General features: G+C 51.8%; 1 protein-coding gene across 4 annotated transcripts in view; it reads left to right on the top strand.

Annotated features, from left to right (window-relative positions):
- LOC134095649 (transcription initiation factor TFIID subunit 4-like) overlaps positions 1 to 13,891 on the top strand; it is a 102,561-nt gene that overhangs the window by 60,654 nt on the left and 28,016 nt on the right. For all 4 annotated transcript variants that reach the window (XM_062549302.1, XM_062549301.1, XM_062549300.1 and 1 more), the window contains one exon: positions 9,650 to 9,772. In XM_062549302.1, coding sequence (XP_062405286.1) covers positions 9,650 to 9,772 — 123 coding nt within the window. The remainder of the gene's footprint in view (positions 1 to 9,649; positions 9,773 to 13,891) is intronic.

Genomic DNA, 13,891 nt, shown 5'->3' with positions numbered 1-13,891 from the left:
TAAGAGCAGCACAGTGCACACTGTGATGGGTAGCGAGGCTGTTCCAGCGCTATCTTTCTCCTTCTGTCAACTCTGTAGGCCTCTGATGTAAAGCACAACACACACAAAGTCTCGCTAACTCCACAGCTGTGTCGGGGAAAGGGATCTGGGCGCTTTGAAGAGCCCTTGCTGCAATCTTCCATTCTGCGCCTTTACTGAATGACATCTCAAGTCTGTCCGCCTTTTACCACAGACCAGATCTCAAGCCCAGTCAGTTTTTCCTCCCCCCCTCCCCCTTTCTTTCTCTCTCTCTCTCCCTTTCTTTCCGTCTTTCTTTTTGTCTTGCTATGCCTTTCTTTCTCTCCTCCGCTCCCTCACTCTGTCTATCTATCTATCCATCCATCCGCAGTGATGCTTTGTCCTTGCAGCAATGCTCTACTTTTTTAGCTGGGAGTGATCCCAGCCTCGTGTGAGAGAACGGGAGAGCTGTCCGATGGGACTCTCTGCAGCTTTTTGTTAGAATAATTTTCCTCAAATATTTTTCCACCTCGGGCGCTTTGGAGGCATGTGTGTATGTGCGTGCGTTTTTGTGTGTGTGTGTGTGTGTGTGTGTGCGCGTGTGTGTGTATATGTGTGTGTGTGTGTGTGTGTTGCCTCATTTGCACGTCGGCATTGCATATAAAGCTCACACTGCATTCTGTGCCAGGGTTGCCTATGCCTTCACTGCCTTCACCCGTACACACTCCCAATTACAGGGGCATGTACTGTTGGATACATATATTTGCCCAAACGGCCATGTGTGTGTTCAACAAGAGTCTGCCATGTGACAGCTATGTCACTGAGCCAGCATGTCAAGAACTGTCTGTGTGTGTCTGTGTGTGTGTGTGTGTGTGTGTGTTTGTGCGCATGTGTGCGTGGAGACTTCAGATTGTATTTTGAATGCCTTATGGTGAATGGACACCCTACATGGAATAAGCATTGGCAAATGAGTCAGAGTTGAGTGGAAAAAACATAACAGTAGGTTTGCAGTGTTTGTTCCTTTGTATAGCGGCGTTACTGATATCATCCTGATTGCCTCGTTCTCTGTGCTGCCTCAGACAGAGTGTGCAATGTCATGATGGCAGCCTGCGTGTAAACTTCTGACGGTTGTTGTGCGCAAGGTGCGCTGGGGTAGGCCAAACGCTGGAGTCCTGCGAATCGTACAGGAAATTGATAGAGACGTCAGCCGATGGTCGGTGCACCAATCTGTTCCAAATACAGTCTCGATCACGAGCCTCGCAATTATGTCGAACAATTTTGGAAGGACTCATAAAGGTTCCATAACTCTGTTTTGATGAGGAGGGGCGGGGAGGGCGGATGAAGATTAAACTGACCCTCGGTGATGCCAGCAAGCACACATGGCCTGCCAGCTGGAACCAGGGGCCAGTGCAACGGCTCTCCCTCTTCCCCAAAACGTCCAACCTTTGCCACAGCCGAGTTTTTAAGCGCCGGCTGTAAATGTTTTAATGTGTGTCGCAAAACACAGTCGTAACTCTCCTCCCCTGCTCGTTTTTTTTTTTTGGACCGGGGCTCCTGACTCTCGTTTCCACCCCCCGTTGGAGGCCGTCACGGGCACGGAGGGACAGGACGCATTGGCACATCTCTCCCATCTCCTCTCCTCTCCTCCAACCTCCCAGAAGACTCCGATTATCATTTACATTAATGGAGATATCCATTACAGTTACAAATGTACTGCGAATGTCTTTTTAATTGCCCATTGTGTTTCAGTTTAATTATTTGATAGATCAAAGCCCGGTTATTTAATTTTTAATTAAAAGTATCACATAATAAAGATGTGTTTTGAAGACAAAATGTGCATAGGCTAAATAACGGGCCGTCCTGACACTATTTTTATTTGTTACTTTGTTGTCGGCGCTCTCGCCTTCACTTCTTTCTTTCTCTCGTTTTTTTTCTTTCTTTTTTTTTTTTTTCCTCAAGTCATATCACAAGGAAAAAAACAGCCCCAGCTTTTTAAAAAATACCTTTGGTGTTCCTGTGTGTTTTCCTCTATTACAAAGTGCCATAATGAGAGGGAGCGGGAGCGAGGGGAGAGAGGGGAGAGGAGAGGAGAACAACAAAAAAGGGAGATTTGCCCGCGAGCGAGATGGCAGCGTTGGCTCGGTGGTGGAGGGCCTGCGTCGGAGGCCCCGTAAGGAGAACACTTCTCTTTGTGCTCGCACTCCCTGGGACTCCGGCACCAGGGGAATTGGGTACAAGGAGCTACGCTTGTGGCGAGCTGCCAGCCTGCCTGCCTTCCCTTGCCTTCCCTTGCCTGCCTTCCCCTTGCCTGGGACGGAGGAGAGGAGAGAGGGAGCGAGGAATGGAGTGGAGTGGAGTGGAGAGGAGCGAGGGAGCGAGGAATGGAACGGAGTGGAGTGGAGTGGAGTGGAGATGGGTGGGAGGACGGGTTTGAGTTACACAGTTACCAAACGAGGAGGGGAAAGAAAGAATTGCAACTCTTAACTGGGAACACTCACACACTCACACATACACACATACCCACTCACACACACACACCCACTCACACACACACACACACATCCACACACACATCCACTCACACATTCACACACACACACACACTCACTCACTCAGCCCACCTCTGACCCTCTGTGCCTTCCATTCTACCGTTTGTGTGTGTGTGTGTGAAAGTGAGCGTGCCCAGATCCTCTCCTCCTCTATTGAGCTCTTAGGCCAGATCAGCAGCTCAGAGGCTGGCGGGTGGGGAGGGCACAGGCGGTGGGGGGGGGGGGGGGGGGTGGAGGGGGCAGCTGGGGGGGAGCGCAGGGCGCCTTTGTGAGGTGATTCTAAGTGTGCCAGCTTTGCCCGCATGTTTCCATTAGATTGTCATGTTGCCTAATTAGAGAGAGGCGGCATGATTCACCTTGTTAATTAGAAGGACTTGCACACCAAGCGCCCGGGGGCTTCAGGCAGAGAGAGAGAGAGAGAGGGAAAGGGAAAGGGAGTTAGAAAGGAAGAGGAGCCCAGCGTTACTGCCTCCAGTCTCCCTCCATCTCTGAAGCTTCTCCTCTCATCTACCTTCAGTTTTTTTTTTCCTCCTCTCCTTCCTCCTCCTCCTCTCCTCCTCCTTCTTCTTCTCCTTCTTCTTCTTCTTCTTCTTCTTCTTTTTTTTTGATTTGGAAATGAATAAATCATCGGTGCCGTCCTCTTCTCGCCGCGCGCAAGGATCCGGGTTCACATCTTCGCCGGGATGCAAATTACATGTGATCAATAGCAGGTGACGAGCACTGAATCTCACTTATGGTAAAAAGAGAGAGTGAGTGAAGGAGAGAGAGAGAGAGAGAGAGGTAAAGAGAAGAGAGACAGAGACAGAGGAGGAAGAGTGCTAGCCCAAGCAAGGAGAAATGTGCAGGGAGGAAGAAAAGAAAAAAAGAGAGAAAAACACAAAAGCGAACGAAACATTTTCAAGTGGGGAGAAATTTTTCCCCTTAGATAAGCATTATTTTTAATGATCAGCTCCAGTGTCGGCGCGGTGTGGTGCGATACGTGGCGGTGGCGTGTGTGTGTGTGTGTGTGTGTGTGTGTGTGTGCGCGATGTGAAGTCTGCCTTTAAATGTGCTTATCTGGGCCTTTCCAGCGCCGCGCTGCTTAACCCCGGTGTACCTCGCAAACGTTCCGCTGAACAAACGTTCAGACGCTCCGGCGTCGTGGCCCCCCTGCTCGCTGACGCCACCACCACCATCGCCTCCGCCACCTTCACCGCCTCGTTATTTCAACCTCATTAGCATGCGGCACGTAGCGCAAGGTCGTGTGTCGTACACACACTTTTAGCGCCTCTTAATTTCTGCAAATAAGATGCGTATGAATATGAATGTGTGGGGGTGAATGGTGTTGTGTGTAGGTGTGTGTGTGTGTGTGTGTGCTTGTGTGTGTGCTTGTGTGTGTGTCTGCCTGCATGAGGTCAGAAAGACCATGCACTCTTAATGACCTGTGCCTGGAGAGAAGCTTCTAGCACTGAATAATTGGTGGTTGGCCCTTGACAACAGGTCTGGCGCGCCCAAGCCCTTTCAGAGCACCAGAGAGAGAGAGAGAGAGAGAGAGAGAGAGAAAGATCTGAGTTAGTCTCTCGTCAGTCTGTGAGGCTCATATGTTGAGGGTTCTCCACAGACTCTCTCTCTCTCTCTCTCTCTCTCTCTCTCTTTTCTCTCATTTTTTTCTTCCCTCATTCTCTCTCTCTGTCCCCTTTCTCCCCTGCGGTCACGTCTTTGAAGGGTGTTTTGCTGAAGTTGGCAAGGACGGAAGTGTCAGCGTGGCACAACAAGCTGGCGGGCGCACACCTGGCCCGCCTCTCCCTTTGGTCGGGCTGGAGAAAAAGGGCATCGCCATCATTTCAAACAATATGGTCCCGTTTCATATACAGATGTGTCATCAACCGGAGCATATATATAGGCTTAATGTATGCATCCTATACATCGTAATGTATAGGATACCTTTGCGGACATGCTGGCATTAGCCAATCTGATGGGCTGATCACCTAAGCGACTCTGTAGGCTTCGTGTCTGAGCACATGTTTGCGTTCCAGTGTGTGTTCTGTGTCCCTGGTAAGCCAGCGAGCGTGGAAGCGCTAGCGTCGCTAAATAATTGAGTAAATGAAAGTTAATGTAATTAACTGTTATGTATTAATTAGTTGGCAAGGCAGGGTGCTGGCACACGTAGCGCCGTATCACACCATCTCGTGTTTGAAGGCCAGCCCTTTTCCCTCCTCGCCTCTCACCCCTCCACCCACCCCCCCATCTCCCCACTGGCCTGACCTCTGTCGGTGGAGGAGCCGGAGGCGGAGTGTGAGCCTGTGTGCGTGCACAGTACACACACACACACACACACACACACTCACACACACTCACACACACAGGATGCAAAAGGAGCCCACAGCTCGCAGATGTTCCTGCAGAAGTGCCTAGATGCCCCGGAAGCAAAGTGTGCGCGAGGCAGCTTTGTAAGGAAATGGCCGTGTGCAGCCCTGAACACACACACACACACACACACACACACACACACACACACACTCACACTCTCTTACACCCATCCATGTGACCCCTCTGTTTGTGTGTGAGTGTGTGTTTTTTGTCCCTGAGGACGCGGAGTCGGGAGGGTTGAGGATCATCATCGGACCCCTGACGGTTTTCTTTACCCCCCCCCCCCCCCTCCCTCACTTGGGCTGCCACCCCCTCCCCCTTCCTCCTCCTCCTCCTCCTCAACGTCAGGCTCACACATGCGTTCCGCTCCACCAAGGACATCTGTCTGTTACTGTCTGCAAAGCCCGAGGCAGGCCTAAGGGGCAAACGGGGGTGTGTGTGTGTGTGTGTGTGTTTGTGTGTGTCTGTGTGTGTGCATGTGCAAGAGGAGCCTTTGTTAGAGCTGCAGAGACAGAGAAGGGCAGGTTGCCTGTCAGGATGTTGTTTTTCTGCCTCTGTCGGTCTCCGTGTAGGGGCTTGGGTTTTACTGTCCAGACCGGGGCCAGACCTCGAAGGTAACCGGTCTTCATCTGGTCATCATACTTACCACTGCTCATACTGCAGCTCCCAATTCCCTCTAAAAAAACCAGGATGTTGTGTTATTTATAGCATAGCATAGCATTGCATAGACTCACAGACAGTATTAGTTCTGATTGGGCTTATTTGGTTGAGTGTAGAAATTGTGTGATTGTCTTTTCTTACAGCGTGTTCACTCATTATTGAATTTATTTTACAGTATTATCAGCATTTGGGATTTTTTTTTTGTGATGGTATGCTAGTGTTCTCTGAGACTTGCTTTTAAATTCGCAATGCCATGGCCGCACACATGTATATAATCTTACTCTGGGTAGAATATTGCATATGGTGCATCCCCTTGGGCAGACACGCACACACACACACACACACACACAGTGTCTGACTACGTGAGTGACGGTGTTTATGAAGCCCTCGGAGATTTAGGGTAGGCTTTCTCGGAGCCATTGGTGTCCCCTGGAAACAAACGCCTGCAGTCACAAAGTAATTGCACTGGGTCCGTAAATACTCTGTGTGAATTTTAACCGCCAGCCCCCCCCAAACCCCCCCACATCCTTCCTTTCCAATCCGAGTCGCAGATCTAGATGAGTGCGTTAGGGATGCTGTGGCGAGACTCGGACATGTCCTGCTGGCCGTGACCTTTGGAAAGCGATTTCGGCTTACAAGCATGACGCCCTGCCCCTCAAAGGCCAGTCGGGGCCAAAGCCTTCTCTGGTATTTAACTAACGCTTGGGGGGCCGCGCATATTCCAGTGCGCGTATTGATCGCGAGCTCCAGATCTATATTTCTAATGTCTATTGAAAGGTAGGGGAGAAATGAACATATGGAGGGGTGGTCCTCCTCATGGTGAGTTTTGGTGATGTTTATTTTTATTATTATTATTATTATTATTTTATTTATTTTTTTAAATGAGACCTCTGACGGTCACAGTGTTGAGCCCTGCAGATATTTTAGCGTTCAACCTTTACAGTAAGATGTAGGCTACTAGTAGTGGTGAGATAATCAATAAGTTATTTAGCAGGTATCCGTTATTTGGGGGTAATTCGGCCATGTTTGATATACGCAGTCGTGTTAGGTCCAGTCAGTCTTCCGACACGCGGTGCGGTTGCGATGCCTAGACCTGCCCAGCAGATCTCCGCTGCCCTGTACTGTGTAGTGCCTAGCCTAGACCCATATTACAGACCTGTCAGTCTGTCTTGCCTCGGGAGAGCGGGGCGTTTCCCGACCATCACCAGCCATCTTTCAGTGGCATTGATCGCATGCTGACAACACGGCTCTGCAGATGGCGCGGAGTGCGTCTGCGTGCATCACGGCACCATAAATCTGCCGACGCAGGCTGTCCCCCGTGGGCGCTCGCTGCTCCGAGACCTGGTGCCAGCTGATGGGCAGAGATGGTATCCTGGCATCCGGGTTGCCAGCCACGGTACCCCACTGCCACATCCCCTGGAGTGGCACAAAGCCACTGGATTAGCGCTCCCCCCCCATTATCTGTTGGGGTTCGGTCCGAGGCACGGGCTCTTGTGACATGGGTGTGCCATGGCTGTTGTGTGCTTCCGTGGCTGTGGGGAGGGATGTTTGCCGTGCATGTCGCATGACTCTGGTGGCCGTGTGTGTGTGTGTGTGTGTGTGTGTGTGTGTGTGTGTGTGTGTGTGTGTGTGTGTGTGTGTGTGTGTGTGTGTGTGTGTGTGTGTGTGTGTGTGTGTGTGTGTGTGTGTGTGTGTGTGTGTGTGTGTGTGTGTGTGTGTGTGTGTGTGTGTGTGTGTGTGTGTGTGTGTGTGTGTGTGTGTGTGTGTGTGTGTGTCTGTGGTGACTGCGATTGTGACAGCTAGCGATTTCTGATTAACATAAACATACCCTCTCAGCTCGTCACCCCCCCGGCTGAGCCATGTCAAGGCAGTGACAGAAAGGCTCATCTCCAAACACTTATTTTGGCCCAGAGGTCAGTTCCTCCGCTCTGCGCAAGAGGTCCCCGGTTCAAAATGGACCGGCCGCTACACAGCCTACGTATCCCTGTGCCTTTACTGGTTAGTTAGTGGTTACTGGCTGGGCATCGCAGCCCAAAGAATAATGGTTTGATGATCTTTGATCAAGGTTAGATTAATCTCTAATCTTAGATCATGGTTTGAATATCTACCGTTTTCTTATGAAAAGCACAGACAGCATTGTATGGTAGACTGCTGTTGATGAAAGCGTCTGCAAAGTGAATAAGCATAGATATACAGTACATTTAATTACATAGCCTTGGCTGACTGCTCCCCAGCCTCTCTTGAGGGTCTGGCCCATAGAGAGCATCCCTGTGTTTGGATGCAAGTGTGTGTGTGTGTGTGTGTGTGTGTGTGTGTGTCCTTATTTTAGCGTGTTGGGTGTGTGTGTTTGAGCTGTCAGCAGGGCGGGGAGCTCCGGCTCGTCTGCCTGTTGCGGTGATGAGAAGTGGCAACCCCCCTAAAGGCCAGCGTGGGCCAGAGGCGCTGCCAGTGTGTGTGTGTGTGTGTGACGCCACGGCCACTGCCGCCACGGCAACGGGCCTCCGCTACACACACTCTCTCTCTCTCTCTCCGCCCTGCACGGCCAACGCAAACGCCCGTCTGCACCCTCCGACCCTTAAATGACAACCTTACAGAATAGCACTGAACTGGGCTCTGGCTCTATTCTATCCCACAGTACACTAGGAAAGATTTTGAGAGGCAGGCATCGATTGTTCCCTTTTAATTGCTCTAAACACACACTCACACACACACACATACACACACACACACACGCACGCACATACACACATACAGACACACACACACACACACACACATGCTTACCCTCCCCCTATACACAGTGAGGCAGGCCCTCCTAAAACTCCCTGCTGTGTCGGGTTCACAGTGTCTGTGTGTTTATGTTTAGTGTGTGGAGGTTTGCTAGTGTTTAGGAGTGTGTGTGTGTGTGTGTGTGTGTGTAGGCACGTCGCTGCCAGTGCAGGCAGGCTTGATGCCCTCTGTGCCATGTCCTGAGGGCTCTCACACGTCCGGCCGGCAGAAAGGCCAGCTCCCAGTCACGCTGTTCCACCAATCCTCTCTTTCACCTCTCTCTCTCTCCCTCCCTCCCTCCCTCTCTCCCGTCTCTCTCTCTCTCTCTTTCTCTCTCTCCCTCTCTCCCTCCCTGCGGCCACCCATGACATTACCTGGGGCGTCGCGCCTCCCCTCACAAATCACGACGGGAGAAATCACATCAGAGCATGTGACCGCGCCACCGAGGCGGCACAGCACAGCCCAGCCACCCACACACACACACACACACACACACGCGCACACACACACGCGCACACACACACACACGCGCACACACACACTCACATCGCCAGCCCAACGCCTGACAGCACACTGCCATTTTAGAGCAGAGAGGCCTCTCCTCAGGCAAGCCGCAAAATGGACGCTGCAGACACAACATGGCCGACTCTTTGAGCTGCCAGGTCGTTAGTGAGGCTTCAGATGAGATCCTGTGTGCGAGCACAAACGATCGGGCTCACGGGGGTATGGCACAGGTGATGGCAATGTCACGTCTCTGATGCCCAGGTAGAACACTAACTAGCTAGCTTTGGCTAAAACGCAGAAGCGACTGAATAAAACATAAATGGAATGCATGTTAGTAACTGATATGCGGGTGAACTCTGTAGCCAAATGACTCACGGCACTGATCCTGTGGGGGATGTTGGGGGACGTTCGGGGTGTTTTATCATTCTTTGCCTCCTGGGCTTGCTCCAGTCCAGACTGGAGACGGGAAGGAGAATGTGCTGGTGGTGTGACTGAAGATGTCTCGCTGTGAAATGGCTCCTCCTGCCATCGCGGTTAGGTATCAGGGAGGGAGATGATGGGGATGGATTCAGTCATGAGAAGGCTTTTTGCTCGTGCCATCTGTGCTCTGGTGATTTAAGTTGTTGTGTTATCAATTCACTTGGAGTGTTCAAAGTGTTGCCAGATGAAATTAACCTGATGGCATTTCTCTCTCTCTCTCTCTCTCTCTCTCTCTCTCTCTTTCTGTCTGTCTGCCTGTCTCTCTCTCTCTCTCTCTCTCTCTCTCTGTCTTTCTTCCTCTCTCCCTCCTTCCTGTCCTTTCCGGAATCTTCTCCCCTCAGATGCAGCAGCAGGAGCTGGCCCAGATGCGACAGCGGGACGCCAACCTGACCGCGCTGGCCGCCATCGGCCCCCGCAAGAAGCGCAAAATGGACTCGCCGGGGGCGTCGTCGTCAGGGCCCGAGGTAAGACACCCCCCACCCCGAAATTCGCCCGACCCCCCCCCCCCCACCCCAAACCACCTCTCTGTACCCTTTTGCACTCTATCTTGATATCCCACAGTCCCTCCCGTGTGTCCTCAAGAGTTCCCCCGTTGGCCCTGGTCACTCCTCACGGCCGGCCCTCTCTCTCTCTCTCTCTCTCCGAGCTTGGCTGATCCGTCTAAGCCGAATAGTCCTGAGAGGGGAGGAAGTCTGTGTGCCTGTGCCGTTTCAGCCCCCCGGGGCAGTTCCTCGTGTTCCTTTCCCAGCACTCGCCGCTCCCTCACTTAGAGGGAGAGAGAGAGAGAGAGAGAGAGAGAGAGAGGAAGAAAGAAAGAAAGAAAGGTTCCTGTGTGTAATGATTTATCCAAGAACAGTCGGCCTCATGGCACTGCTGATGTGGGAGTGATAACTGAGAGAGGTGGTTTCAGGTCAGCGTATAATTTGATCAGGAGCTGTTGAGTGATCAGGGGCTGGAGAGTACGACTGGTCGCAGGTCAGTGAGAAGTTAATGAATGGTCAGAGGCTAGACACGAGGGAAATGCTTTAGGGTTGTTTTAGTGATGGGCGCTCATTGTGGGGCATTTTTTTAAATCCAAATAGCATCAGAAAAGTCAAGTATCTTAACATAATATCAGGAACGTGAGTGCAGTGTATTTGGAGGTACGGCATACTGTATTTGTATATGGCATCTTAATCCTTAAAGACTGAGCAGGTGTCTGCAGCGTCAGGCAGGCGTGGATGACTGTGGTGCTGTTCCTGGTCTTGCTCAGTCGAGGGGACTGGGATCAGGAGGCCATGGACAGAGTGTCTGAAGCATTGTTCCCAAGCGCACCCAGCCAGCTCCTTCAGACAATGAGAATGAGCTGTTCTGATATCTCCTCCAGTTGTGTCATGAGCCAATAACTCACACACACACACACACACACACACACACACTATTTTTTTTTTCATTTTATGTCTTCCATCTCTCGCTGTTTCTCTCTCTCTCTCTCCTTCTCTCTTTCTCTCTCTCTCTTTAGCACCGAGGCCAAGTTCGCTGCCAGGCCACTTCTTGCCTCTCCTCCTCTCGTTTGTTTCTCTGTCCTCCGTTTTAAGGGTCGCGCTTGCGCTGCCGAAAGGGTCACTCACATTTTCATTTCCTCTTACGTCCAGTTTGGAGAAGGGGTGGAAAAAAGCCATGGGTTGCCAGAACTGGAACTGTGCAAGAAAAATCCCCTTCTCCCCCCCTCCCCCCCCCCCTCTCCCTCCTTCCCAGCCTTTCTTTAAGTCAGGTCTTATGTTGAAACTTGAACGGGTGCCAGGTTGGCTATTATTCCCTAATAGCGATGGCTGCCAGCGTAAGGCTTTTGGGAAATGCCGGAAAACAAACATGCTAGAGGTGTTCCTCTCCGGCTCTGTCCGGATCGCTGGAAACACATGAAGTTACACACGGTATTGACGGGGGCCTATGCATGTTGCCGCTTTCTCACATACTCGGCTAAATGTGGTCTCAATTACTAAGGCTTATAGTTTTAGCAAACATTGTTTCCCATCGGAATCAGGTTTACCCAAGGAAAAGAAAAAAGGGAAATAGCAGAAAAAGACAGAAAAGAAATCGTATGTATTCATTAATATATTCATTGCAGGACTACAGTGCTTGTGTAGCCGAGCAGAAACGTCAAAACTTTTGCACCGAGAATTTCAGTGACTAATAAGATTCATAAAGAGTGGTCTGAGTAATGCTGTGAATATGATAAACTGAGTTTAAAGAGACAAAAAAAACCCTGAACTCTCGATGCAAATTGGTCATTTTAATAACCTGCTTATTGGGTTGTATGTTCGCATCATGCGCTTAGCTGCAATCTGTTAGGGGGGAAAAAAGCGAGCCACACACAACGTGTCCGTGAACCACGGGAAGCATAAATAACAAAATAAAAGCATTACTTCTGCTGCTTGAGTGTGGTGCCTCGACCCCCCCACGCCCCCCCCCCCCCCCCCTCCTCCTCCTCACCCACACACCGCCCCCGTAATGGCTGTGCCCCCTATCACTGGACAAGGCTCGCCATGCTCAGCGAAGGAGCAAACACCAAATAAATAAATAAACAGTCACACACCATAATTTTGAAAATGCACTTGATTTTTTCCCCTCCACCCTCCTTTTTTTTCCCCAACGGCCATTTTCTTTTTTTTTCATTCCTCATCGTTCCCTCTTTCTTCTCCTCCCGCCATCTTCCTGTCCGTGGGTAATTAGTAGAAGAACCTAATGATGTGTGGTCCCTGCGCCGTACGGCGCGAATGAACGAGGGATTGTGGCGGAGGAGTGGAAAGAGAGAGGTGGGGGTGTATATATATTTATATATATATGTATGTGTGTGTGGGGGGGGTCTTAACTTCTTTTCACCACCACCTCCTCCCCTCCATCCATTCATACACCCATCCATCCACCCACCCACTCTCCCTCCTCCTCCTCCTCTTCTCCTCCTCCTCCTCCTCCTCCTCTCCTCTCCTCTGCTCTCTCTGCTCTGGTTGAGGCAGGCTGGCGGGGGCTGTAGCCGGGGATGGAGATGTGGGGATGGGACCAGGGTGGTTTGCCGGCGGCCATCTCTTTTTCCCTTCTCCAGAGCAAAGTGAATGTGACTTTTCTAAGGGGGTCACAGGATGCCCCCGGGCCCCCTTGGCTGCGTGCTGGACGGCGGCCCGCTCTCAGCCTCACTGTGGGGCTTGTCATAGATTTCATCTGCACAGCAATGAGCCGCGGGGGGGCAGAGGGAGGGGGGGGCCGCAGGGGTGGAGGGAGGGTTGAGGGGGAGGGGGGAGGCTGGCTTAGAGGATGGCGGGGGTGGGGGCGAGGTGGTTTGGAGGAGGAGGAGGGGGGGGTGTTCACTGGCCGCGAGCGCAGGCTGCCTGCATTATGGAGGCCCACGCTGATTATTTTTCCCCCGCCGCCGACATCACATCCTGAGCCGAGCGAGCCCAGCCGGCCTGGCTGCATTAAGGAGGGCCCGCGGACCAGACAAAGGCGCGCCTTTAAGCGAGCCGAAATTAAGGAAAGAGGAGTAATGACCTTACTGAAACGAAAGAAAACAGAGCAGGAGAATGAGAAAGGGCGGGGGCGGGAGGAGGAGGAGGAGGAGGAGGAGGGAGGAGACCATTAGCCAGAGTTTGTAAGGAAAGGAAAGTGAGTGAATGAGAAGGACTGGATGGAGAAAGGGAGAGATCCGTGATTTAAAAAAAGAGAGAAAACAAGGGAAAAAGAGAGAGAATATGAACCGTATAAACTATAGACTAGTGAGTGGAGGAGAGGTCCTGTCGGAGCACCTCCTGCAGGCTCCCCTTCTGGACACGGACGCACCCTGTCGGTGATCGCTGCTGGTTGGGGTTGGTGCTCCACCCTCCCCTTCCCTACTCTCTCCTTTCTTCCTCCACCCGGCCACTCCTCCTCCTCCTCCCTCCATCCTCCTCTTCATGGTGGCTTGGTGGAGGCAGTGCCTGAACGCAGATAGCCAGAGGGCCTGAAACTGATAGCCAGCAAGAGCTGTGTGTGTGTGTGTGTGTGTGTGTGTGTGTGTGTTTGTCTGCAGCCTGATCTCATCTGCAGGAAGGGAACAAAGAGGTCTTGCAAGGCTCCGCAGGGCGGATTAGTTTCAAGCAAAGGCAGGAGCACGGGGTGTTTTTTTTTTTTTTCTCTTGTGCCTCCTCTCTTTTTCTCCTCCTCTCCAGGAGAGGGGCACAGAGCGGCCTGCTGTGGCCCCTCGATGGGCCCCCCCCAAGCGCAGACGGAGGGCCACACTGGCACCCCCCGCCTCCCTCCTAGTCACAGCACCCCACACTAGCGCCCGAAACATGCCCGCGCTCACAGCACAACACAGGCTTTTGAAGTGCAGTACAAAAGCACTGAGCTTTAGAAGAAGGGGATAGAAAGAGAGGGAGGAGGGAGAGGGATAGAGAGAGAGAGAGGGAATGAAAGAGAGAAGGAGTGAAGAAAGATAGGGAGAGGGAAGGGAAGAAGCAGGAAGTGTTTTGGGGAGTTGAAGAGCAGGGCAAGGAGAGGTGAGTGATGTTTACTTCATTATCACTGTCTCACCCCCGTTGAGGTAAGGAGTGTGTGTGTGTGTGAGAGAG

The sequence above is a fragment of the Sardina pilchardus genome, chromosome 11 (genome assembly GCF_963854185.1).
Source record: "Sardina pilchardus chromosome 11, fSarPil1.1, whole genome shotgun sequence".
NCBI classification, from domain to species: domain Eukaryota; kingdom Metazoa; phylum Chordata; class Actinopteri; order Clupeiformes; family Clupeidae; genus Sardina; species Sardina pilchardus.
The sequence above is the reverse complement of the archived record's forward strand: the minus strand, read 5'-3'. Positions and strand labels throughout refer to the sequence as shown.